The 26,705-nt window shown below is 37.7% G+C and overlaps 1 protein-coding gene across 1 annotated transcript; it reads right to left on the bottom strand.

Moving 5' to 3' along the window:
- Positions 1-1,332: 1,332 nt before the first annotated feature.
- On the bottom strand, positions 1,333-26,685 carry LOC138329314 (1,4-alpha-glucan-branching enzyme-like). The gene is made up of 15 exons (XM_069276218.1): positions 26,528-26,685; positions 16,400-16,569; positions 15,707-15,822; positions 14,535-14,651; positions 14,029-14,173; positions 13,324-13,414; positions 12,751-12,960; positions 10,679-10,794; positions 10,302-10,432; positions 9,863-9,961; positions 9,238-9,520; positions 8,347-8,531; positions 7,967-8,100; positions 5,450-5,567; positions 1,333-2,060 (listed from the first exon to the last, which is right to left on the bottom strand). Exons 1-15 carry the CDS (start codon positions 26,626-26,628, stop codon positions 2,013-2,015), a joined length of 2,064 nt encoding a protein of 687 aa, XP_069132319.1. The 5' UTR covers positions 26,629-26,685; the 3' UTR covers positions 1,333-2,012.
- Between the last annotated feature and the right edge of the window lie 20 nt (positions 26,686-26,705).

Genomic DNA, 26,705 nt, shown 5'->3' with positions numbered 1-26,705 from the left:
ATAAACGCTCAGGGCGCTTAAAAAAAAAAAAAAAATCATATTGAAAAGATACTGATAACACAAAATTATTGCAAATCTTTACAGTTTTGCGTAGTTTTGGTCTTTATTTATTGGGCAATAATTTAATGGGTCTAATATGGTACATACCTTATAACTACCGGTATATTATACACTATCTGTGTATTTACTACTATATATGTACATGTACATGTAGATCCATTATCTCATAAACACCTGTTAACAAATGTTTAATTACTTAGTACGAAAGAATTTTAAGGGTCCCCAGGAGTACGAAATAACCATGTTGGGCCCGAATTGCTCACCTGCTATTTTGTAATCATGCATAGTTCATACTTAACAAATAGGATAGTGAATAGGAATTGATATCATGCCTAAGCACATAAGAGGCCCCTTTGCCTCTTTATTATTAAGAAGAAATTGTTTAAAGATTTTAGCCTATATGACCCCTGTGACCTTGAATGAAGGTCAAGGTCATTCATTTGAACGAACTTGGTAGCGCTCCATCCCAGCATGTCACAGGCTCAATATCAGATCCCTAGGCCTCTTCGTTATTAAGAAGTCGTCATCTTAATATTTTAACCCATTTGACCTCTGTGACCTTGAATGAAGGTCAAGGTCATTCATTTTAACAAACTTGGTAGTCCTTCATCCCAGCATGCAACAGGCCCAATATCAGGTCTCTAGGCCTCTTGGTTATTAAGCAGAAGTCTTCATCTTCATCCCACCATGCTAGTTTTGAAAAAGTTGTTTAAATGGAAAAGTTGATGCCGGACTGCTGGACGGCCGGACGATGGACGGACAACTTATGCTGCACCACAGCATAAACTCACTTTCCCTTCAGGCAGGTGAGATAAAAATCAGCTCGAAAATAACCAGTCATATGGTGTATAATATACAGGTATAAGTTTAAACGTTTCTGATCAAGTGTATGCAAAGAAAAACAAAAGAACAAGTACAAAGAGACAAACAATTTTTTTGCATTCATTAAAAACACTTTTTTATTTCAGATTCATAACAGAAAAATGTCATAAATAAGCTTTTATTAATACTTTTGTGTATTGTCAAAAATAAACAACATCAACGGTAAGTAAATGACGACACACTTTCACTTTGCAGATCTCATCAACATAGTACATCATGTACAATCTTAACAAGCTGGGGTTATACATATATAATTAGCACTTATGTATGGATTTATATCTACATTCATATAGTGAATGTAACAAGTGTATCATATTTCAAACTTAAAGCATTCTACTCTATCACTTTTGATATTCATAAGCCTATACATATTTCATATTTTGTTATATGTAAATATCTTTCATCCAAAGTACTATATCTTTGAACACACATACCTACATACACACAGAACTCACCTCTTTATAAAGCACCAAAAATTCTTAACATTTAAAGCAAGGAAAGTTAAAAAGCACTATCATTATAAGAAATTGTAATATCTTTTTTCTTTTCTTTGGTTGTTCCAACCTTTTCAGTATCGTTAGATTTGAAAATATCTAGTTCAAACTAATATCCAAGTTATCAAAGGTCCACTATGTTTCTGAAACAAAACTTAGATGATTATTACAAACAATTATAGCATCAGAACACCTATCCTGTATCTTGATGGCCTAAAATGAGTTTCCAACACCAAACGAATGCAGGATTTCCTATATAAATCTACGTTAACAATGAAGATTCATTTCACTGTTTTCATCGTGGCACAGTGATACTTAACTTAGGCGCGGTGATTAGGACAACACAGGAAACACACAAGACAATACATGTTATGAAAGTTAAAATTGAATTGTGTTAGATTGTTCAAGATTTCAGATTCTACAGAGTTGTATTCATAAAAATTAAACGCCTATTCAGAGTATCTACATGTACATTTAAGTCAAGAAACAATGTACACAAATATCTATTTGAGTATCAAAATATTGTTCCGATTGTTATTTTTGTTTTATTTTCACAAACTAATGGCACATACAGCATCAATCCACCTTGGCTAAGACAATGGCAGTTCTGTTTGGGGCGTACACCTACAAAACAAAATATTTCATGTATCTTTTCTATAAAAAGAGTTAGGACACAAAGTCTGGAAAAATGTATCTATTAAAGATACTCCCCTGCCAACAGAGCATAAACAATATTCATCATTTGGATAATAACTGATTTTAATCATGTATAATATATATGTATGTATAATTAAAACAAAAATAGATATAAAATTATTTGCTTTGCTTTTGTAGTCAACACAATCAGTACATGTACCACATTCCAGATAGGGAATTATATAGTGCTATGGGTTTTTTTCCGAGATGCAATGAAGTATTTCAAATACTTTTACTCTAAAGTAAAATAAGATTTTCAAAGATATGCATGTATAATAGTGTAAAACAAAACAAAACAAGGACATAGTCATTCAGATCCCCCGCCAATGGAGATATCAAAGCTGAAGTAAGTTTGATTGTGGAGACTTATGTGTATGAAAAAAAAAACAGGAAAAAGGAAGTTGAGCTAAAGAAAGATGAAGTATAATTCAAGTATAGCGGGGCTGCAATTGTTGAATCAGGTATACAGCCTTGACATTTGTTGGCTATTAACCTGTTTATAACTAGTACAATAACAGTGTCATAAAGGGCCTAAAAAGAATGTGTCTATGAAGTTTCGTAGAAATATCTCTGCTGGTTTTAGAGTTATGCTCCGGAAATGAACCTGCTACAAAAATATGATATTTTCAGCAATGTTTCTATGGTTATAGAAAAAAAGCACAAAAAGTGAAAACCTAAAAATAGCAAAAGGCACTACTATACCATAAGAACAATGTGTCTATGAAGTTTCATGGAAATATCTCTGCTGGTTTTAGAGTTGTGCTCCGGAAACGATTCTTACACAAAAATCTGCCATTTTCAATAATGTTTCCATGGTTACAGAAAAAAGTACAAAAAGTGAAAACCTTAAAATAGCAAAAGTCACTACTAGACCATAAGACTAATGTGCCTATGGAGTTCAGTGCATATATCTTAACCGGTTTTCCAGTTATGCTGCGGAAACAAACTTGGTACAAAAATATGATATTTTCAGCAATGTTTCCATGGTTACGGAAAAAGTGCAAAAAATGAAAACCTAAAAATAGCAAAAGGCACTACTAGACCATAAGAACAATGTGTCTATGAAGTTTCATGGAAATATCTCTGCTGGTTTTAGAGTCGTGCTCCGGAAACGATTCTTACACAAAAATCTGCCATTTTCAGCAATGTTTCCATGGTTACAGAAAAAAGTACAAAAAGTGAAAACCTTAAAATAGCAAAAGGCACTACTAGACCATAAGACCAATGTGTCTATGAAGTTTCGTGGAAATATCTCTTCTGGTTTTAGAGTAATGCTCCGGAAACGAACCTGGTACAAAAATATGATATTTTCAGCAATGTTTCCATGGTTACGGAAAAAGTGCAAAAAATGGAAACCTAAAAATAGCAAAAGGCACTACAAGACCATAAGACCAATGTGTGTATGCAGTTTCGTGGAAATATCTCTACTGGTTTTAGAGTTATGCTCCGGAAACCATTCGTACGGACGGACAGACGGACGGACGGAACCCATTTGTATATCCCCCGCCAACTTCGTTGGGTGGGGGATAACAATCTGCTAGAATACATACTGGATACTCCAGGGGTTAGTATCACTCATTATATCCATTGTCCTGTTTTACTGTTAGGGTTGGGGTAATTAAAAATGTAATTGTAATTAATTGCAATTAATTACATTTTTTCAAGTAATTGAAAGTAATTTGTAATTAAGAAATATTTCAATTACATGTAATTGTAATTGTAATTCATTACATTCTAAAAATGTGTAATTAACAATTACATTTCAATTACTTTTCAATTACATAATACATATTTACTAATGTCTAATACCAAGATTAATTAATGACATATATTTGGCTATATAGAAATTTAAACAGGTAACATATGTGAGGCAGTGACCATAGTATACACTACACTTGTACCTGTTTTACCTGTAGTTTACCCCTCAGGCACTATACAGGTGTGAGGTGTGAACACATAGCCTGTGATTACAACTCACAAAGGTCTTGCTTATATAACATCTGTTGATCACTAATTAGCATATCTAATGAAGGCAAAAGTATAGATGATAGCTCATATTAGTCTTCACCGCCCCCTGCCAAGAAAATTAAAACAGAAGTCTTTTTCAGTTTTCTTCCCATTACACCCCCACGAAAGAGACACAACTCAGGTCTTAAATTCAATGCTTTAATGAGAGATGTTGTGACCCATTAAAGTTCTGGAAAGATAATCCTTGCTGATATCCAAATTCGTCTATTTTAGCTAGCAAGCATTTATAGCTATACCAGCCACTTCTGCTCCAGTAGAGAGATTGTTTAGTGCTGCTGCCAAAGTATTCCTATCACACATAATCAGACTGTCTGATGATAATTTTCAAGCTGATGATGATAAAATGCAATTCAAAAACATGAATACCTGGTACCTAAAGTTGACACATTTGCCAATGTTACTGCTAGGTCCAATAAAAATGTACATGTAAAACTAATACACCCTACCAGTACTCAATTGTAACTTGCGGTTTATGTGAAGTGAACATGTGTTCTGTCAGAATTTACTGATATTGACTTATATATCTGTATCAATGCTAAATTGTATGACGTTATCAAAAATAAACATATTATGCTAAATTGTATGACGTTATCAAAAATAAACATATTAGGAAAATGTAATGTGTAATTGTAATTAATTACTTTTTGAATGTAATTGTAATTGTAATTAATTACATTTACAAAACTGAGTAATTGTAATTGTAATTGACTTTAGACCAAGTAATTGTAATTGTAATTAATTACATTGCAATGTAATTGACCCCAACCCTGTTTTACTGTTCGTGTCATATTATGTAATCGTGTTTGTTTTGTGTGTCTTGATAAAAGGGCAGATCGCCTTGAAAATTTGACACTTTTTTGTCCACACGGTTTAAATTACTTTCTTGTCCCACATTCCTGGAATATGTCATAGCAAAATTGAAGACTGGGTGCAACAACAAATGAGCCAGACAATTAGGTCTTTTGATGTACATGAAAAGAGTTTAATGACATTGTGGCTGACTGTGTGTCTTTGAAGTTGGGTGTTGCTCTCTCTGTATTCTTCAAAGGAAATTTCTGGAGACCTATGATTGGTGAGTTTTACTCTCCTTAACTGCCACAGTTATGCTATGAGATAGTCCATAGGTGGATAAAATGACAGTGATAGTAACCCCTAGAGTATCTAGGATGGTTGGAATACAGTCACATCTGGCGTTAATGACCTTATATGGGGGTAAAGTCAATGAATTGGAAATGACAGTTTGTTAGTTCAGTGGTACAAAGACAGGTTCTGATGTATAGAAAACTCACCATCATCGAACATTTACGATCATCCCAAGGTTCATTCAAAGTGTGAAACTCAACACTGTGGTCTAGGCGACGGTGACCTCCGAACTCCTCAGCATCCGAGTCTAACACAAGCTTGTATCTTTGGAGAGTTAAGGAGAGTATATAACATCCTACAGCAAACTGTATGAAGATCAATATCTTTGATAAATAATTTAATCTGTCCAGAGATTTAAGCTTTGATATATCTTTACACAGAATTTTTTGGGTTGTTTTTTTCAATGTCAATCTTTTACTACAGAAAATCTTCAATAAAGCCATCAGAATAGCTTAATTAAACAAAGTCACCATCAAAGCTTACTGAGTTCACCTAGATCATGCTTAATATTTTCAAATCATTAAGCTGGCAATTACGTTCTGAAGACCGAATAGCAAATGAGTTTAAAGTCTCATTTCCACTATAATGACATCAAATGACCCTTCTGCTTGAACCAGTAAGGATAATATTATAAAGTACTGGTGTATTGTATCTATATACCGGTAAGCTTATGCCATCAATATTAGAAATAAATGAGACATGATGATTAATGAAGAAGGACACCAACAGAATTAACTATGAAATTTAGTCAGGTTGCTATGGAATTTCCTATTCACTTACGCTACCAGCCCAATCACTTGGGATTTCAGGCACTTATACCCATGCCATATATAACAGTAATAAACTTCAATTATCAAAAATCCTAGATGGCTACCTGTTGGCCATCTTGTTCACCGATCGGTCCTAAAATGCAATATGCACAACTAGACCCCTAGAAGAACCTGCACATACAATTTGAGACAGATCCCTTTAGTACATTCTTAGACATAGCGGAAAAAAACTTCAAATGTCAAAATCCAAGATGGCGTCCTGTCGGCCATCTTGTTCACTGCTCGGTACCAAAATGCAATATGCATAACCAGGGACCTAGGGGAACCTGCACATGAAATTTGAGACAGATCCCTTCAGTACTTTCTAAGAAATAGTGGTAACAAGCTTCAACTATCAAAATCCAAGATGGTGTCCTGTCGGCCATCTTGTTCACCGATGGGTCTGAAAATGCAATATGCACAACTAGGTCCCTAGGGGAATCTGCACATGCAATTTGATACAGATCCCTTGTGGACTTTCTGAGAAATAGTGGTAACAAGCTCTAACTATCAAAATCCAAGATGGCAGCCTGTCGGCCATCTTGTTAATCAATCGGTCCCAAAATGCAATATGCACAACTAAACCCCTAGGGGAATCTGCACATGCAATTTGAGACAGATCCCTTTAGTACATTCTTAGACATAGCGGAAAAAAACTTCAAATGTCAAAATCCAAGATGGCGTCCTGTCGGCCATCTTGTTCACTGCTTGGTACCAAAATGCAATATGCATAACCAGGGACCAAGGGGAACCTGCACATGAAATTTGAGACAGATCCCATCAGTACTTTCTAAGAAATAGTGGTAACAAGCTTCAACTATCAAAATCCAAGATGGTGTCCTGTCGGCCATCTTGTTCACCGATGGGTCTGAAAATGCAATATGCACAACTAGGTCCCTAGGGGAATCTGCACATGCAATTTGATACAGATCCCTTGAGTACTTTCTGAGAAATAGTGGTAACAAGCTCTAACTATCAAAATCCAAGATGGCGGCCTGTCGGCCATCTTGTTAATCAATCGGTCCCAAAATGCAATATGCACAACTAAACCCCTAGGGGAATCTGCACATGCAATTTGAGACAGATCCCTTCAGTACTTTCTGAGAAATAGCTGTAACAAAGTTCAATTGTCAAAATCCAAGATGGTGGCCTGTCGGCCATCTTGTTCATTGATTGGTCCCAAAATGCAATATGCACAACTAAACCCCTAGGGGAATCTGCACATGCAATTTGAGACAGATCCCTTCAGTACTTTCTGAGAAATAGTGGTAACAAACTTCAATTGTCAAAATCCAAGATGGCTGCCTGTCCACCATCTTGTTAACTGATTGGTCCCAAAATGCAATATGCACAACTAAGCCCCTAGGGGATTTTACATGTGAAATTTGAGAAAGATCCCTTCAGTACATTCTGAGAAATAGCGGTAACAAACTTTAACAATCAAAATCCAAGATGGCTGCCTGGCGGCCATTTTGTTGACCGATTGGTCCCAAAATACAATATGCACAACTAGGGCCCTAGGGGAACCTACATATAAAATTTGAGAAACATCCCTTCAGTATTTTCTGAAAAATAGCGGTAACAAGAATTGTTAACGGACGGAAGGACGGAAGGACGGGACGGAAGGACGGAAGGACGGACAGAAGAACGGACGACGGACCACGGACAAAAAGTGATTTGAATAGCCCACCATCTGTAGATGGTGCGCTAAAAAACTGAAAAAATCATAAAAAGGTCTTTGCCACTTATACTCAGGTGTCACATATAATCCGAAAAATAAGTTAATTGAAAAGATGTTAATTAATAAGGTACCTAACACAATGAAATAATTTCATAACAGAACTAAAAGGATACTTTCCCGGGTGTTGAACACCAATCTTGTAGTCGGTATAGCTTTTCGTTGGGTGGAGATTGAACACAAACACTAATCGGTCGGCTCTGTCAAATACGATTATCTTATCTCCTTCATGCTTTCTGCTGACATAGTTCTGAAACAAAATTAACCAATTGAATAATAATTACAGCAAGAGATACCACATGTAGTTAAGTCAAGTAAGACGTATACATATCTAACTGTAACTCTGCCAATTTGACTCTTTGGTTACCCAGATATTTATCTCTGAGTTACATATCTACCTTTAAAAGTTACCCAAATACTTAACTGTGAGTTACAATCAATCAATTTCTCCAATTCTTAATTAATTGTGAGTTACATAATCTACCTGGGTACTTACCTGTGGTTGACTAAGCCACTTGTATGTTTCCTCTAAATGCATCATGGCACGGTCAAAGTTGTTGAGGTACTGATATTTGAGATTCTTATCGTCGAGTAAGTTCCACTGTCGGCGACAGTAGTGGAAACTTTCATTGTTACCAACTCGTGGAAAGTCAAGCCACTCTGGATGTCCAAACTCGTTCCCTAAATACAGATGTATCACAGATCAAAAGTGATACATTACATATGAGTAGTATTTTTATGGGGTTATTTACCAAGCAATGTAACACTTAATAATTTTTAACGTATAAAATTAAGATAATCTTCCTTTCCAAGTTCACGTAAGATAATATCTCATCTATGAAGTTAGGATAACCTTCCCTCCAAGTCCACCTGTAAGATAATATCCTACCTATGAAGTTAAGATAACCTTCCACTTTCAAGCCAACATCTAAGATAATATCTTACCTATGAAGTTAAGATAACCTTCCCCTCCAAGTCCAATGTAAGATAATATCTTACCTATGAAGTTAAGATAACCTTCCCCTCCAAGTCCATATGTAAGATAATATCTTACCTATGAAGTTAAGATAACGTTCCCCTCCAAGTCCCATATGTAAGATAATATATTTTACCTATGAAGTTAAGATAACGTTTCCCTGCAAGCCCACATCTTAGATAATATCTTACCTATGAAGTTAAGATAACCTTCCCCTCCAAGTCCATGTGTAAGGTAATATTTTACCTGTTAAGTTAAGATAACCTTCCCCTTCAAACCCACATGTAAGATAATATCTTACCTATGAAGTTAAGATAACGTTTCCCTGCAAGCCCACATCTTAGATAATATCTTACCTATGAAGATAAGATAACCTTCCCCTCCAAGTCCACATGTAAGATAATATCTTACCTATGAAGTTAAGATAACCTTCCCCTCCAAGTCCACATGTAAGAAGACGAATCATCTTATGGAGGGCTATCCCCCTGTCGATAATCAGACTCGGTGGAGAAAGGTTTGACATATTTGTATACATTTCTTTGTCCATCAGCCAGAAAGCTACTGTCTTATCGCCAACTAAAGCCTGGTCATGGCTCTCAGCGTAGGCAATACACTTCTCACCATAGCGACGATTTGTTAGGTTATGGCAGATCTGGCCCATATTCCAATCATCGTCACTCTTGTGCTTTAAATACTACAAAAGCAAATACATCTATTTAAAACCACAGAGAAAAAAATATCATACCTTCATTACATTTTAATGGTAACTATTATTGAACTGTAATTGAAATGTGATGTGAAAATTATTGACTTCCATATGTTACAACAATTTCTCATGTCAGAGCAAAATTTTTCAAAAAGCTGAAATCCAGTAAGTTACTTGTAATTTTATAAATACTGTGTACAGTGACCTGGGAACCATGACAACCAAAATTTTGGATGGATGGACAGAGAGACAGAGAGACAAGCTGATTTCAATATACCTTCAGCCCTTCCCCTAACTTTGTTACTGGGTGTTAAAAGTATAAATTCTTACCTTGATCCACAAATCTGGGACAGCCATTGCCAGTCTGTAGTCAAAACCTCCTCCACCCTCCTGTACTGGTCGACAGAGGCCAGGCATACCAGACACATCCTGAAACAAGGGACACAACTCTTATTACAGAGGGACACAACTCCTGTTCTTCAAAATCTCAAAACAACTTTCATTTCTATAGAGGAATTCTGTAGTTGAATATTAACTTGACAAATCGAATCTTTAAAGTTATATAGGTCTGTCCAGTAAATATAGATATTGCTATCCAAGTGAAAATGATTATCCTGGTCAACACTCGGCAAGCCTTGTGCCAACAACTTTCTTTTCATGAGTTGAGATATCACTGTCTACTTAACACTCCTTTTTGATGATAATATTTTCATACCAGAAAAAGAAAATGAAGAAGACTAACCTCTGACACAATGATCATGTGACTTACCTCTGCAACTGTGATTATGAAGTCAGGGAAGAGAGTATGTAACATATGGTTACCAAGCATCAAATACACAAGAGCCTCTGTGTCCACATTCAGTCCGAAATACTCACTATAATCACCACTAAATCCATGGCCTAAAAATGTAATAAAATGAATTATCACAATATATTTTCACAACAAAAGGTTTTAAACACTGACAACTGATGGACATTGCCAATGCTTTGTATGAAACAAAGATGAATCTCATGATTATGTGTAACCTTTCCTTACCCTGAATACATTCTAAATATCAAAGTGTCTAACGTTCTATGTAAGATGAGGTATGGCTTAGTTTGTTGTGATCTGCAACTTTGGATAAAAGTCAAAGGTAAAATATTTACCCATTCCATGAGAATGATACAACATTGATGTGACACCATCGAAGCGATATCCGTCAAACTGGTACTCTTCTATCCACCAGCGAAGATTGGACAGCAGGAATCTTAGCACCTCCCATCTGTAAAGATAGCCAATCAATCATTTATAACACAGAACATAGCACCTTCCATCTATAAACATAGCCAATCAATCATTGATAACACAGAACATAGCACCTCCCATCTATAAACATAGCCAATCAATCCTTGATAGCACACAACATAGCACCTCCCATTTATAAACATAGCCAATCAATCATTGATAACACACAACATAGCACCTCCCATCTATAAACATAGCCAATCAATCATTGATAACACAGAACATAGCACCTCCCATCTATAAACATAGCCAATCAATCATTGATAACTCACAACATAGCACCTCCCATCTATAAACATAGCCAATTTATCCATGATAACACACAACATAGCACCTCCCATCTATAAACATGGCCAATCAATCCTTGATAGCACACCACATAGCACCTCCCATCTATAAACATAGCCAATCAATCCTTGATAGCACACAACATAGCACTTCCCATCTATAAACATAGCCAATCAATCAATGATAACACAGAACATAGCACCTCCCATCTATAAACATAGCCAATTTATCCATGATAACACACAACATAGCACCTCCCATCTATAAACATAGCCAATCAATCCTTGATAGCACACCACATAGCACCTCCCATCTATAAACATAGCCAATCAATCCTTGATAACACACAACATAGCACCTCCCATCTATAAACGTAGCCAATTTATCCTTGATAACACACAACATAGCACCTCCCATCTATAAACATAGCCAATCAATCCTTGATAGCACACCACATAGCACCTCCCATCTATAAACATAGCCAATCAATCCTTGATAGCACACCACATAGCACCTCCCATCTATAAACATAGCCAATCAATCCTTGATAACACACAACATAGCACCTCCCATCTATAAACATAGCCAATCAATCCTAAAAACACACAACATAGCACCTCCCATCTATAAACATAGCCAACCAATCCTTGATAACGCATAACATAGCACCTCCCATCTATAAACATAGCCAATCAATCCTTGATAACACACAACATAGCACCTCCCATCTATAAACATAGCCAATCAATCCTTGATAACACACAACATAGCACCTCCCATCTATAAACAAAGCCAACCAATCCTTGATAGCACACAACATAGCTCCTCCCATCTTTAACATAGCAAATCAATCCTTGATAACACACAACATAGCACCTCCCATCTATAAAGATAGCCAACCAATCCTTGATAACACACAACATAGCACCTCCCATCTATAAACATAGCCAATCAATCCTTGATAACACACAACATAGCACCTCCCATCTATAAACATAGCCAATCAATCATTAATAACACACAACATAGCACCTCCCATCTATAAACATAGCCAACCAATCCTTGATAACACACAACATAGCACCTCCCATCTATAAACATAGCCAATCAATCCTTGATAACACACAACATAGCACCTCCCATCTATAAACGTAGCCAATTTATCCTTGATAACACACAACATAGCACCTCCCATCTATAAACATAGCCAACCAATCCTTGATAACACACAACATAGCACCTCCCATCGGTAAAGATAGCCAATCAATCATTGATAACACAGAACATAGCACCTCCAATCTATAAACATAGCCAATCAATTTTCTAGCATTTTTTTGCGATTCATGTAAAATTGTGAACGTTAAACTCTGTGGATTACCATCTACATCACATTTATTCCATTTAATTTTTCAATCCTTAAATTTTTAATTTTAGCAAATTTGTCTTCAATGATAATCGCAAAATTTTATAGCCACAAAAAAGTTGGTTTACAACATACATGTATATATATCTAAGCTGTTAATACCGATAAATATCATATTGTCCTGAGCTGAACCCACTCTCCGACACCTAATCAAATATTTTGAAAGACTAGCTGGGCTAATCAGTAATCATGGGGTAAATATAATCGACAATGGTACCTTACCCCATGTAATTGAACAGCCGAGAGTCCCAAAGGTCATGGGTTCCTCTTGGTCCATCGTGAAAGTAGCAGGAGGTAGTGCCATCGAACTGGTTCAGTCCATCTACAACGTTTTTGGAGGCGTGGCTATGTACGACATCTAATAAGACTACTAGCCCCTCCCCATGGGCTATGTCAATCATCCGCTTTAGCTCATCAGGTGTACCAAACCGGCTAAAGAACAAAAAAATCAGTTACACATTATAAAATAATTAAATTTAGCAAGTTCATTTATGCATTCAGAATTATCCTCACACTTTATTCTCTGTAAAAGATAATTTATTAATCATAATATTTTCACTCTTTCTTCCAATAGTGAATATATAAGAAATAACTCAAGCACATGATACCTTTTGGTCCCAAGTTCATCCCTGTCCCTTTTCTTAAGTAAATATCTTTACTTAAATTTCTTAATAGTAAAACAGTAAGATTTGGAGAAAGTTCCCTAATCTTAAGATATTTTCCATATAGTTGAAATGGTTTCTTATAAAAAATCTAAGCTAAGGCTTAACTTAAGGCAGGATACTTGGACCATACCTGGATGCAGCGAAAAAACTGGTGATCTGGTATCCAAAGCTGGCGTAATAGGCATGCTCCATAACAGCCATGAGCTGGATAGCATTGTAACCTGTGGACACAAATTCAGTACAGCTAAAGAATTAAACTTCCTGGCAGAGTCAGAAATGATATGAATCGAAAACAAACAATTGACCTTTAATCTCAATTTGACCTTGACTTTAAATTTATAGATCCAACAAAAGTTATCAGAAGTGAATACATAATGTGCAACATTTTTTCTAATCTTAGTAATAGTGACCTTGACCTTTGAACCACAAAAAACCAACCATAATTAAATTACTTGGTAAGCACTTTTGGTAGAGAAAGAAGGAATAAAGTTCAAATTCTCAAGTTGAAAGGTCAAACAGAACTTGAGTTATTGCACACTATCAGATACAAATTTTCTATTTCTAATAACAGCAACCTTGACCTTTTACCTTCTGACCTGAATAGTTTATCTCAATAAAGCACTTTTGGTAAGAAAGGTTTGTCTGATGATTGAGTTTATGGGCTAAAGAAATGTGACTTATATAGAAAACTTCTCCCTCTACAGACATACTAGGGCCAAACTTGTCATATCAGATACCTTTATATTGCGTACATCTAGACTTACCAGACTCTGCAAGGATTCCCCACTGTAAATAAAATCTCTGTAACGTTATATCATGTGATAACTATTCTTACCTAAATTCTTTATCCTAGGTATAACATTTTGTGCGAACTCGTTATATGTTGATATCTTGCCTTCCCATGATGATATACCCACATGGCATTCATAGATCCGTAAACTTTCAGGTCTTGGTGGATGAGGATTCTTAAACTTGTATGGCTGAAACAACAGAGGTTAAAGTGTGAACATTCAGTAGCAGTGTAGTATTATAAATGTAATTCAATCTATTATAGTTCACTCCTTGTTTATTATTTAACAAGAAAAATGTTTGAAATTGCTAAGTTTCACAATCAATTAGCTTGTCAGTTGTCTCTAAATGAGCAAAATTCACATCGCCAATGAAAATCAATATTTGGATTTTTAACTTTCAAGATTACACTATAATACATGTAATTCTATTGCTTCACGGTTTCTATCTATGCAAGAATCCTATACTACCAGTACTTGAAATAACAGGACAACATTTTCTACTGAAAAATTTACAATCTTATATGCGGAAGAGCAAAATTACAATAAATACCTCCTGGGGATTCCAGAATACTTGATCAAATACTGGAATCTTCTCCTGCCTTACTACATAGCCTGCCCAAGGACTGAGGCGATCTACAAGTTCTCCAGACTTAGTACGGACCACAAGCTGTGAAAATAAAATAAACTGAAATCTGAACCAACTTAAATATCACCTCCACCCACTACCATGGCAACCCAATTACGTTATTTTTTCATGTTATTTTATATTATTTTGTATTAAAAGTACCAATTATTCACAAATATTCCATATACAAATTTTGCTTAAGCCTAAAAAAAATAATATGTATGTTTCAGGTACCCCTACCTACCCTAGTTTTTACTCCCAACCCTAGCTATTTTATCACACTTTTTCAAAACAAAAATGTTGTGTGTGAAGTTGTCAACTTAGATTTTTACGCATGCTTTAAGTTTATCCAGATAAAGTTCAATTTTGAATACGTTAATGAGAAATAAAAGACTTCTAGCTAGCCTTAAGCCTGAATGACAAATTACATGTATTATTAAATTACTCTGTAATGTAGTAATAATGCCACTCAACTCCTCCCCCACCCCTCCTAAAAAAAGAAAATAAAAAAAGAAAATAAAAAAAAATCCCGACCGACCTACCCTATATTTTTCAGTCATGTAACCTGAAATATGCATATAATTTTTTTTTGCCTTATATTTCATTTGGAAACCATGGCAACTAATTAAATGACATCTGATGTGTCTTGAAATCCATAAACATTGTGTAATGTAACCCTTTAAAACCTCTATTCAGCAATATTCAGGAAAATATGTAAATTTGGACCAATCAGAAACTTGTATATCTGGTTTCCCTGGTAACCATTTTTAAAGAGTGTGATATGTGAGGTCTAAACAAAATTGATCCGAACACTAATGGTCTTATTATTGTCGTATCTAAAGAGTTTTTCACAGGGATTTACTTTCACAATTCAAATTCAAATGGTTCACTACTGTATATAAGTTGGAGACATTTTTGCAGAGATCAATTTTCACGATTTCTTAAATCAGCTCTGAAATAAGAAAATTAATTACACGTGAAAAGAAGTTGATTTACAGCATGATAATACATGTACAGATCTGTGTGAAACTGTTAATATTATGTTGGTATACAGGTAAGCAGGTGCCATTGAGCCAGGAAATTTACTGTAACCATACCTTGATTTTACTGTTGTGAGGTATTGGACATGAACCATCAGGGTTAGGTGGGATTGTTAAATGCCATTTTCCATATTCTCCTTTAGTAAATGGATACTGTGTCTTTTCCCAGTTATCTAAAACATATTGAAAGAATTTATACTAAAATCATGCAATACACTTGAAGTTTTCTATAACAGTTAGGATGCATTTGTGCACTTATTTCAATAATGAATTGAAGATCACATTAGAATTCCTCATATATTGTTTACTTAGTCTACTAAAATACCCTTTATAAACAGACTTGACCACATGATACTTACTGAAATCTCCCATAAGTCTATAACAGACATTTTTTCTCTCTCCTTTGAAATTCTTTATAGACATATTGAACTTTATTCTTAGTAACTAAATGTCATTGTATGTAGGAAAGATGTCCTATGTAAAGACAGACATGTATGCCACACAACCAGTAAAAGATGTTCATATGATGTTTCAATGACAAATTCGCTGTATACACTGTATCTCCATAAGATAAATGACCATACAGCATTATATATAGGTGTAAAACGTGTATGAGTTGCCTTTGCAATGAAATTTGAAAATTGGTGATTGATCAACATTTCAACATTTCAGCTCTGCTGAGATATATAACACATTTCTACAGCATGTTGGATTGTCCATTATAGAGAAGTTTAACTAGGTAATACTTACTGAAATCTCCCCTTAAGTATATGCCCTCCGCACCTGGGGCCCACTCCATCATGGTAATACCATTGTCTGGTGTACTATGGATTCCGTAAACCTCATAGCCCTGTGAAAACTTCTCCAAGCTTCCTTCTGAATGGCTAATGTCATCAATGAGCTTCTTGAAGCAACCATATCTTATAAAATAATAAAAGTGTACAGAGTCTATAGAGAGCTATTTGCATTTATGAGTATTTTAATTTTTAACACTTAAGAGGTGGATGAAAGTCAGAATGCCCGAAGAAAACACACAAACTTACATTGAATACCTGGTAAAGTCTGACCATCATAGGTTTTGAATTTGTATTCAAGAGATGGAAAGCTACACAATAAGTTATTGTAAATAACACATTGATTTACAGAACACCACCTTAACACTCTGCCTAACCACTAGATGAAGGACAAGTGATAGAATGATTGGGTCATCAAACTAGTCAGCAATTATGGCCCACAGGTGGCAAGCTAAAATTGTAGAAGTTTGGTGCACCAAACCATTCCACCACCATGATCCAGAGGTGGAAAGTTGTATAATGTCCGATACCAAACCACTCTGTCGCCATTTCCAGAGGGGGACGGCTGGTGGTAGAATGTCAGGACACCTCAGGACACCAAACCACTCTGTCTCCATGTCCCAGGGGGGGGACGGCTGGTGGTAGAATGTCAGGACACCACACCACCACTCTGTCGCCATGTCCCAGAGGGGGACGGCTGGTGGTAGAATGTCAGGTTACTAAACAACTCTGTCATCAAGGCCCAAAGGTGTAGAGCAGCCAGGTAGCTTAATTGATAGAATATCTGCCTACTGATTGGCAGTCCCTCATACAAGCCCCAGTCTGGTCACTACATGTTCATCTCTATTGTAGAACCCAATACCAAGGGATGGTATTATAAGGGTCTTGTATGTATCCTATAAGGATAAAAAACTTTGAGGAAGGAAAGAAGTGTGTAACACGGGAAATCTGGGGCTTCAGTGGCCGAGTGGTTAACATGTCCTGAAATATTACCACAAGCCCTCCACCTCTGGTACGAATCCCATGTGAGTCAGTTGTCAGGTACTGACCACTGGTCATTATCATATTTTTTTTCCTTTTTTTTTTTTTGCATTTTTCTCTGGTTTTTCTCCTCAATTAAACATGACATGTCCCAACATGACCCTGGCTGTAGGACGTTAAACTAAACAATCAAAATCAAACATCAGCCACTAGGTAGCTCTATCATCAAACATCAGCCTCTAGGTAGCTCTATCATCAAACATCAGCCACTAGGTAGCTCAATCATCAAACATCAGCCTCTAGGTAGCTCAATCATCAATCATCAGCCACTAGGTAGCTCAATCATCAAACATCAGCCACTAGGTAGCTCAATCATCAAACATCAGCCACTAGGTAGCTCAATCATCAAACATCAGCCACTAGGTAGCTCAATCATCAAACATCAGCCACTAGGTAGCTCAATCTCAAACATCAGCCCTAGATCAAATCACATCAGCCTAGGTAGCTCAATCATCAAACATCAGCCACTAGGTAGCTCAATCATCAAACATCAGCCACTAGGTAGCTCAGCATCAAACATCAGCCATTAGGTAGCTCATCACCAAACATCAGCCACTAGGTAGCTCAATCATCAAAAATCAGCCACTAGGTAGTTCAATCATCAAACATCAGCCAAAATGTAGCTCAATCATCAAACATCACTCAGCCACTAGGTAGCTCAATCACCAAACATCAGCCATTAGGTAGCTCATCATCAAACATCAGCCATAGGTAGCTCAATCATCAAACATCACCCACTAGGTAGCTCAATCATCAAACATCAGCCACTAGGTAGCTCAATCATCAAACATCAGCCACTAGGTAGCTCAATCATCAAACATCAGCCACTAGGTAGCTCAATCATCAAACATCAGCCACTAGGTAGCTCAATCATCAAACATCAGCCACTAGGTAGCTCAATCATCAAACATCAGCCACTAGGTAGCTCAATCATCAAACATCAGCCACTAGGTAGCTCAATCATCAAACATCAGCCACTAGGTAGCTCAATCATCAAACATCAGCCACTAGGTAGCTCAATCATCAAACATCAGCCTCTAGGTAGCTCAATCATCAAACATCAGCCACTAGGTAGCTCAATCATCAAACATCAGCCACTAGGTAGCTCAATCATCAAACATCAGCCACTAGGTAGCTCAATCATCAAACATCAGCCACTAGGTAGCTCAATCATCAAACATCAGCCACTAGGTAGCTCAATCATCAAACATCAGCCACTAGGTAGCTCAATCATCAAACACCACCTCTAGGTAGCTCAATCATCAAACATCAGCCACTAGGTAGCTCAATCATCAAACATCAGCCACTAGGTAGCTCAATCATCAAACATCAGCCACTAGGTAGCTCAATCATCAAACATCAGCCACTAGGTAGCTCAATCATCAAACATCAGCCATCTAGGTAGCTCAATCATCAAACATCAGCCACTAGGTAGCTCAATCATCAAACATCAGCCACTAGGTAGCTCAATCATCAAACATCAGCCACTAGGTAGCTCAATCATCAAACATCAGCCACTAGGTAGCTCAATCATCAAACATCAGCCACTAGGTAGCTCAATCAAAATCAAAGACATCAGCCATCACCCTAGGTAGCTCAATCATCAAACATCAGCCACTAGGTAACTCAATCATCAAACATCAGCCATTAGGTAGCTCATCATCAAACATCAGCCACTAGGTAGCTCAATCATCAAACATCAGCCACTAGGTAGCTCAATCATCAAACATCAGCCAAGGTAGCTCAATCATCAAACATCAGCCACTAGGTAGCTCAATCATCAAAACATCAGCCATTAGGTAGCTCAATCATCAAACATCAGCCACTAGGTAGCTCAATCATCAAACATCAGCCACTAGGTAGCTCAATCATCAAACATCAGCCACTAGGTAGCTCAATCATCAAACATCAGCCACTAGGTAGCTCAATCATCAAACATCAGCCACTAGGTAGCTCAATCATCAAACATCAGCCATAGGTAGCTCAATCATCAAACATTAGCACTAGGTAGCTCAATCATCAAACATCAGCCACTAGTAGTAGCTCAATCATCAAACATCAGCCTCTAGGTAGCTCAATCATCAAACATCAACTAGTAACTCATCAGCAACACCAGCCTCTAGGTAGCTCAATCATCAAACATCAGCCACTAGGTAGCTCAATCATCAAACATCAGCCTCTAGGTAGCTCAATCATCAAACATCCACTAGGTAGCAATCATCAACATCAGCCATAGGTAGCTCAATCATCAAACATCAGCCTCTAGGTAGCTCAATCATCAAACATCAGCCACTGGCACTAGGTAGCTCAATCATCAAACATCAGCCACTAGGTAGCTCAATCATCAAACATCAGCCACTAGGTAGCTCAATCATCAAACATCAGCCACTAGGTAGCTCAATCATCAAACATCAGCCACTAGGTAGCTCAATCATCAAACATCAGCCACTAGGTAGCTCAATCATCAAACATCAGCCACTAGTAGCTCAACTAGGTAGCTCAATCATCAAACATCAGCCAACTCAAAATCACCATAGGTAGCTCAATCATCAAACATCAGCCACTAGGTAGCTCAATCATCAAACATCAGCCACTAGGTAGCTCAATCATCAAACATCAGCCATTAGGTAGCTCAATCATCAAACATCAGCCACTAGGTAGCTCAATCATCAAACATCAGCCACTAGGTAGCTCAATCATCAAACATCAGCCACTAGGTAGCTCAATCATCAAACATCAGCCACTAGGTAGCTCAATCATCAAACATCAGCCACTAGGTAGCTCAATCATCAAACATCAGCCACTAGGTAGCTCAATCATCAAACATCAGCCACTAGGTAGCTCAATCATCAAACATCAGCCACTAGGTAGCTCAATCATCAAACATCAGCCACTAGGTAGCTCAATCATCAAACATCAGCCACTAGGTAGCTCAATCATCAAACATCAGCCACTAGGTAGCTCAATCATCAAACATCAGCCACTAGGTAGCTCAATCATCAAACATCAGCCACTAGGTAGCTCAATCATCAAACATCAGCCATTAGGTAGCTCAATCATCAAACATCAGCCACTAGGTAGCTCAATCATCAAACATCAGCCACTAGGTAGCTCAATCATCAAACATCAGCCACTAGGTAGCTCAATCATCAAACATCAGCCACTTAGGTAGCTCAATCATCAAACATCAGCCACTAGGTAGCTCAATCATCAAACATCAGCCACTAGGTAGCTCAATCATCAAACATCAGCCACTAGGTAGCTCAATCATCAAACATCAGCCTCTAGGTAGCTCAATCATCAAACATCAGCCACTAGGTAGCTCAATCATCAAACATCAGCCACTAGGTAGCTCAATCATCAAACATCAGCCTCTAGGTAGCTCAATCATCAAACATCAGCCACTAGGTAGCTCAATCATCAAACATCAGCCACTAGGTAGCTCAATCATCAAACATCAGCCACTAGGTAGCTCAATCATCAAACATCAGCCACTAGGTAGCTCAATCATCAAACATCAGCCTCTAGTAGCTCAATCATCAAACATCAGCCACTAGGTAGCTCAATCATCAAACATCAGCCACTAGGTAGCTCAATCTCAAACTAAGGTAGCTCAATCATCAAACATCAGCCACTAGGTAGCTCAATCATCAAACATCAGCCACTAGGTAGCTCAATCATCAAACATCAGCCACTAGGTAGCTCAATCATCAAACATCAGCCACTAGGTAGCTCAATCATCAAACATCAGCCACTAGGTAGCTCAATCATCAAACATCAGCCACTAGGTAGCTCAATCATCAAACATCAGCCACTAGGTAGCTCAATCATCAAACATCAGCCACTAGGTAGTCAATCATCAAACATCAGCCACTAGGTAGCTCAATCATCAAACATCAGCCATTAGGTAGCTCAATCATCAAACATCAGCCACTAGGTAGCTCAATCATCAAACATCAGCCACTAGGTAGCTCAATCATCAAACATCAGCCATTAGGTAGCTCAATCATCAAACATCAGCCACTAGGTAGCTCAATCATCAAACATCAGCCACTAGGTAGCTCAATCATCAAACATCAGCCACTAGGTAGCTCAATCATCAAACATCAGCCACTAGGTAGCTCAATCATCAAACATCAGCCACTAGGTAGCTCAATCATCAAACATCAGCCACTAGGTAGCTCAATCATCAAACATCAGCCACTAGGTAGCTCAATCATCAAACATCAGCCCACTAGGTAGCTCAATCATCAAACATCAGCCACTAGGTAGCTCAATCATCAAACATCAGCCACTAGGTAGCTCAATCATCAAACATCAGCCACTAGGTAGCTCAATCATCAAACATCAGCCACTAGGTAGCTCAATCATCAAACATCAGCCACTAGGTAGCTCAATCATCAAACATCAGCCTCTAGGTAGCTCAATCATCAAACATCAGCCACTAGGTAGCTCAATCATCAGCAACAACACAAACATCAGCCACTAGGTAGCTCAATCATCAAACATCAGCCTCTAGGTAGCTCAATCATCAAACATCATCAGCCCATCTAGTAGCTCAATCATCAAACATCAGCCACTAGGTAGCTCAATCATCAAACATCAGCCACTAGGTAGCTCAATCATCAAACATCAGCCATTAGGTAGCTCAATCATCAAACATCAGCCACTAGGTAGCTCAATCATCAAACATCAGCCACTAGGTAGCTCAATCATCAAACATCAGCCTCTAGGTAGCTCAATCATCAAACATCAGCCACTAGGTAGCTCATCATCAAATCATCAAACATCTTAGCTCAATCATCAAACATCAGCCACTAGGTAGCTCAATCATCAAACATCAGCCACTAGGTAGCTCAATCATCAAACATCAGCCTCTAGGTAGCTCAATCATCAAACATCAGCCTCTAGGTAGCTCAATCATCAAACATCAGCCTCTAGTAGCTCAATCATCAAACATCAGCCACTAGGTAGCTCAATCATCAAACATCAGCCACTAGGTAGCTCAATCATCAAACATCAGCCATTAGGTAGCTCAATCATCAAACATCAGCCACTAGGTAGCTCAATCATCAAACATCAGCCACTAGGTAGCTCAATCATCAAACATCAGCCACTAGGTAGCTCAATCATCAAACATCAGCCACTAGGTAGCTCAATCATCAAACATCAGCCACTAGGTAGCTCAATCATCAAACATCAGCCACTAGGTAGCTCAATCATCAAACATCAGCCACTAGGTAGCTCAATCATCAAACATCAGCCACTAGGTAGCTCAATCATCAAACATCAGCCACTAGGTAGCTCAATCATCAAACATCAGCCACTAGGTAGCTCAATCATCAAACATCAGCCACTAGGTAGCTCAATCATCAAACATCAGCCTCTAGGTAGCTCAATCATCAAACATCAGCCACTAGGTAGCTCAATCATCAAACATCAGCCACTAGGTAGCTCAATCATCAAACATCAGCCACTAGGTAGCTCAATCATCAAACATCAGCCATTAGTTAGCTCAATCATCAAACATCAGCCTCTAGGTAGCTCAATCATCAAACATCAGCCACTGGCACTAGGTAGCTCAATCATCAAACATCAGCCACTAGGTAGCTCAATCATCAAACATCAGCCACTAGGTAGCTCAATCAGCTCAGCCACTAGGTACTCAATCAAAACATCAGCCACTAGGTAGCTCAATCATCATCATCAGCCACTAGGTACTCATATCAACATCAGCCTCTAGGTAGCTCAATCATCAAACATCAGCCATAGGTAGCTCAATCATCAAACATCAGCCACTAGGTAGCTCAATCATCAAACATCAGCCACTAGGTAGCTCAATCATCAAACATCAGCCACTAGGTAGCTCAATCATCAAACATCAGCCTCTAGGTAGCTCAATCATCAAACATCAGCCATTAGTAGCTCAATCACAAACATCAGCCACTAGGTAGCTCAATCATCAAAAATCAGCCACTAGGTAGCTCAATCATTAAACATCAGCCAAAATGTAGCTCAATCATCAAACATCACTCAGCCACTAGGTAGCTCAATCATCAAACATCAGCCATTAGGTAGCTCAATCATCAAACATCAGCCACTAGGTAGCTCAATCATCAAACATCAGCCACTAGGTAGCTCAATCATCAAACATCAGCCACTAGGTAGCTCAATCATCAAACATCAGCCTCTAGGTAGCTCAATCATCAAACATCAGCCACTAGGTAGCTCAATCATCAAACATCAGCCACTAGGTAGCTCAATCATCAAACATCAGCCACTAGGTAGCTCAATCATCAAACATCAGCCTCTAGGTAGCTCAATCATCAAACATCAGCCACTAGGTAGCTCAATCATCAAACATCAGCCACTAGGTAGCTCAATCATCAAACATCAGCCACTAGGTAGCTCAATCATCAAACATCAGCCTCTAGGTAGCTCAATCATCAAACATCAGCCACTAGGTAGCTCAATCATCAAACATCAGCCATTAGGTAGCTCAATCATCAAACATCAGCCTCTAGGTAGCTCAATCATCAAACATCAGCCATTAGGTAGCTCAATCATCAAACATCAGCCACTAGGTAGCTCAATCATCAAACATCAGCCACTAGGTAGCTCAATCATCAAACATCAGCCACTAGGTAGCTCAATCAAACATCAGCCACTAGGTAGCTCAATCATCAAACATCAGCCACTAGGTAGCTCAATCATCAAACATCAGCCACTAGGTAGCTCAATCATCAAACATCAGCCACTTAGGTAGCTCAATCATCAAACATCAGCCACTAGGTAGCTCAATCATCAAACATCAGCCACTAGGTAGCTCAATCATCAAACATCAGCCACTAGGTAGCTCAATCATCAAACATCAGCCACTAGGTAGCTCAATCATCAAACATCAGCCACTAGGTAGCTCAATCATCAAACATCAGCCTCTAGGTAGCTCAATCATCAAACATCAGCCTCTAGGTAGCTCAATCATCAAACATCAGCCATTAGGTAGCTCAATCATCAAACATCAGCCATTAGGTAGCTCAATCATCAAACATCAGCCACTAGGTAGCTCAATCATCAAACATCAGCCACTAGGTAGCTCAATCATCAAACATCAGCCACTAGGTAGCTCAATCATCAAACATCAGCCACTTAGGTAGCTCAATCATCAAACATCAGCCACTAGGTACTCAATCATCAAACACAACAGCCACTAGGTAGCTCAATCATCAAACATCAGCCACAGGTAGCTCAATCTCAAACATCAGCCATAGGTAGCTCAATCATCAAACATCAGCCACTAGGTAGCTCAATCATCAAACATCAGCCACTAGGTAGCTCAATCATCAAACATCACCATAGTACTAATCATCAAACATCACCATAGGTAGCTCAATCATCAAACATCAGCCACTAGGTAGCTCAATCATCAAACATCAGCCACTAGGTAGCTCAATCATCAAACATCAGCCACTAGGTAGCTCAATCATCAAACATCAGCCACTAGGTAGCTCAATCATCAAACATCAGCCACTAGGTAGCTCAATCATCAAACATCAGCCACTAGGTAGCTCAATCATCAATCATCAGCCATTAGGTAGCTCAATCATCAAACATCAGCCACTAGGTAGCTCAATCATCAAACATCAGCCACTAGGTAGCTCAATCATCAAACATCAGCCACTAGGTAGCTCAATCATCAAACATCAGCCATTAGGTAGCTCAATCATCAAACATCAGCCACTAGGTAGCTCAATCATCAAACATCAGCCACTAGGTAGCTCAATCATCAAACATCAGCCACTAGGTAGCTCACATCAACTCAGCCAATCATCATAACAGCCACTTAGGTAGCTCAATCATCAAAAATCAGCCTCTAGGTAGCTCAATCATCAAAATCTAGGTAGCTCAATCATCAAACATCAGCCTCTAGGTAGCTCAATCGTCAAATATCAGCCATTAGGTAGCTCAATCATCAAACATCAGCCACTTGGTAGCTCAATCATCAAACATCAGCCACTAGCAGGTATCAATCTAGGTTTTTGGGGAAACTACCGTTTTTCAAAATAGGGGAAAAGTAGGGAAATTTGAATCTTCTTGTTTTGGTTTACCGTTCAAAATAATATTCATTTTGACGGAAAAGTACTGTAATACAACTAATTTCATTTTTAGATTTAGTAAAGATTTTAAGCTCAATAATGAAAAAATTGAGTTTATCATTAATATACAGTAGCTGTATGATAAATATGAAGAAATTTGCAAACAAAAGTCTTTGAAAATTAATGAAAAATAAGTCGCAGGGGAAATTGTGTTTTTTTTTTTTTGCTTCAGAGGAATTTTAGGCCAGTGGGGAATTCATTCCTTGAGGGGAAATTTACCCATAAACAGTAATAAATCAGAGCTAGATTGATCCCTGACTAGGTAGCTCAATCATTTGAGCATCCGACTAGTGTTCAGAGGTTCTGGATTTGAGATCCAGTCTGGCCCCTAGCTTCATTTTCTTCTCTGCTATTACATTATTAAGGTAGCCTCGTATATATACCTATATATGTAAGTGATCAAGAGCAGACAATTGTCCCGTATCATTATTTAAATATACATGTATTTCAGCATAGTATATACACACAATGTATCTTTAGTACTTTGTATATTTTATTTCTGCCAATTGCCATTTGTCTTTGATCTATATCATAATTAATACAATTTTATGTTTGGATGAAAATGCTTTAAACGATTTATTCACAGTTGTTGTTATACTTATATATCATTACACTTTTTAACATATAATTTTTCAAAATTGCTAGGTCAGCTAGTTAATTTTTTTAACTAGGCGACCTAGTTAGCAATTACAAAATGAATGACACAGATAAAGTATCAGATGATATAGATATTCAGCATCAGCTATTGAGTAAAACGTGCATAAGTGCATGTCTAAAGCACTCTTGACACACGTGACATACACTCGGTACACCACTGTAGGCACAGAAGTACAGTGTGTAAACAGACACGGTAAGCATTAAAGAGTTATGACAAACAGTCGTTTTACCTTCTTCTGATTTCTTGTTCAAAATTTTTTAGGTATGGATCGATGTCAAGAAGTTTCTCAATCTGTGGACCGTCGCATACATTGCTCCCATCGCCGGCCATGCTAAAACAAGTACCTGAATAACTGCATAACCTTGACCTCAAGTTGAACTGCAGCTGTCAAAATTACACTGACATTA

Source organism: Argopecten irradians, chromosome 8, assembly GCF_041381155.1.
Source record: "Argopecten irradians isolate NY chromosome 8, Ai_NY, whole genome shotgun sequence".
In the NCBI taxonomy this organism is placed as follows: domain Eukaryota; kingdom Metazoa; phylum Mollusca; class Bivalvia; order Pectinida; family Pectinidae; genus Argopecten; species Argopecten irradians.
This window is presented reverse-complemented; position numbering and strand designations above follow the sequence as displayed.

Excerpts from the sequence above, each read along its gene's own strand:
- LOC138329314 (XM_069276218.1), bottom strand. The coding sequence starts at position 26,628 with ATGGCCGGCGATGGGAGCAATGTATGCGACGGTCCACAGATTGAGAAA. Across the intron at positions 14,174-14,534 it reads TATTCTGGAATCCCCAGGAG|CCATACAAGTTTAAGAATCC; the intron begins GTATTTATTGTA and ends CTGTTGTTTCAG. Across the intron at positions 10,433-10,678 it reads GTATCATTCTCATGGAATGG|GCCATGGATTTAGTGGTGAT; the intron begins GTAAATATTTTA and ends TTACATTTTTAG.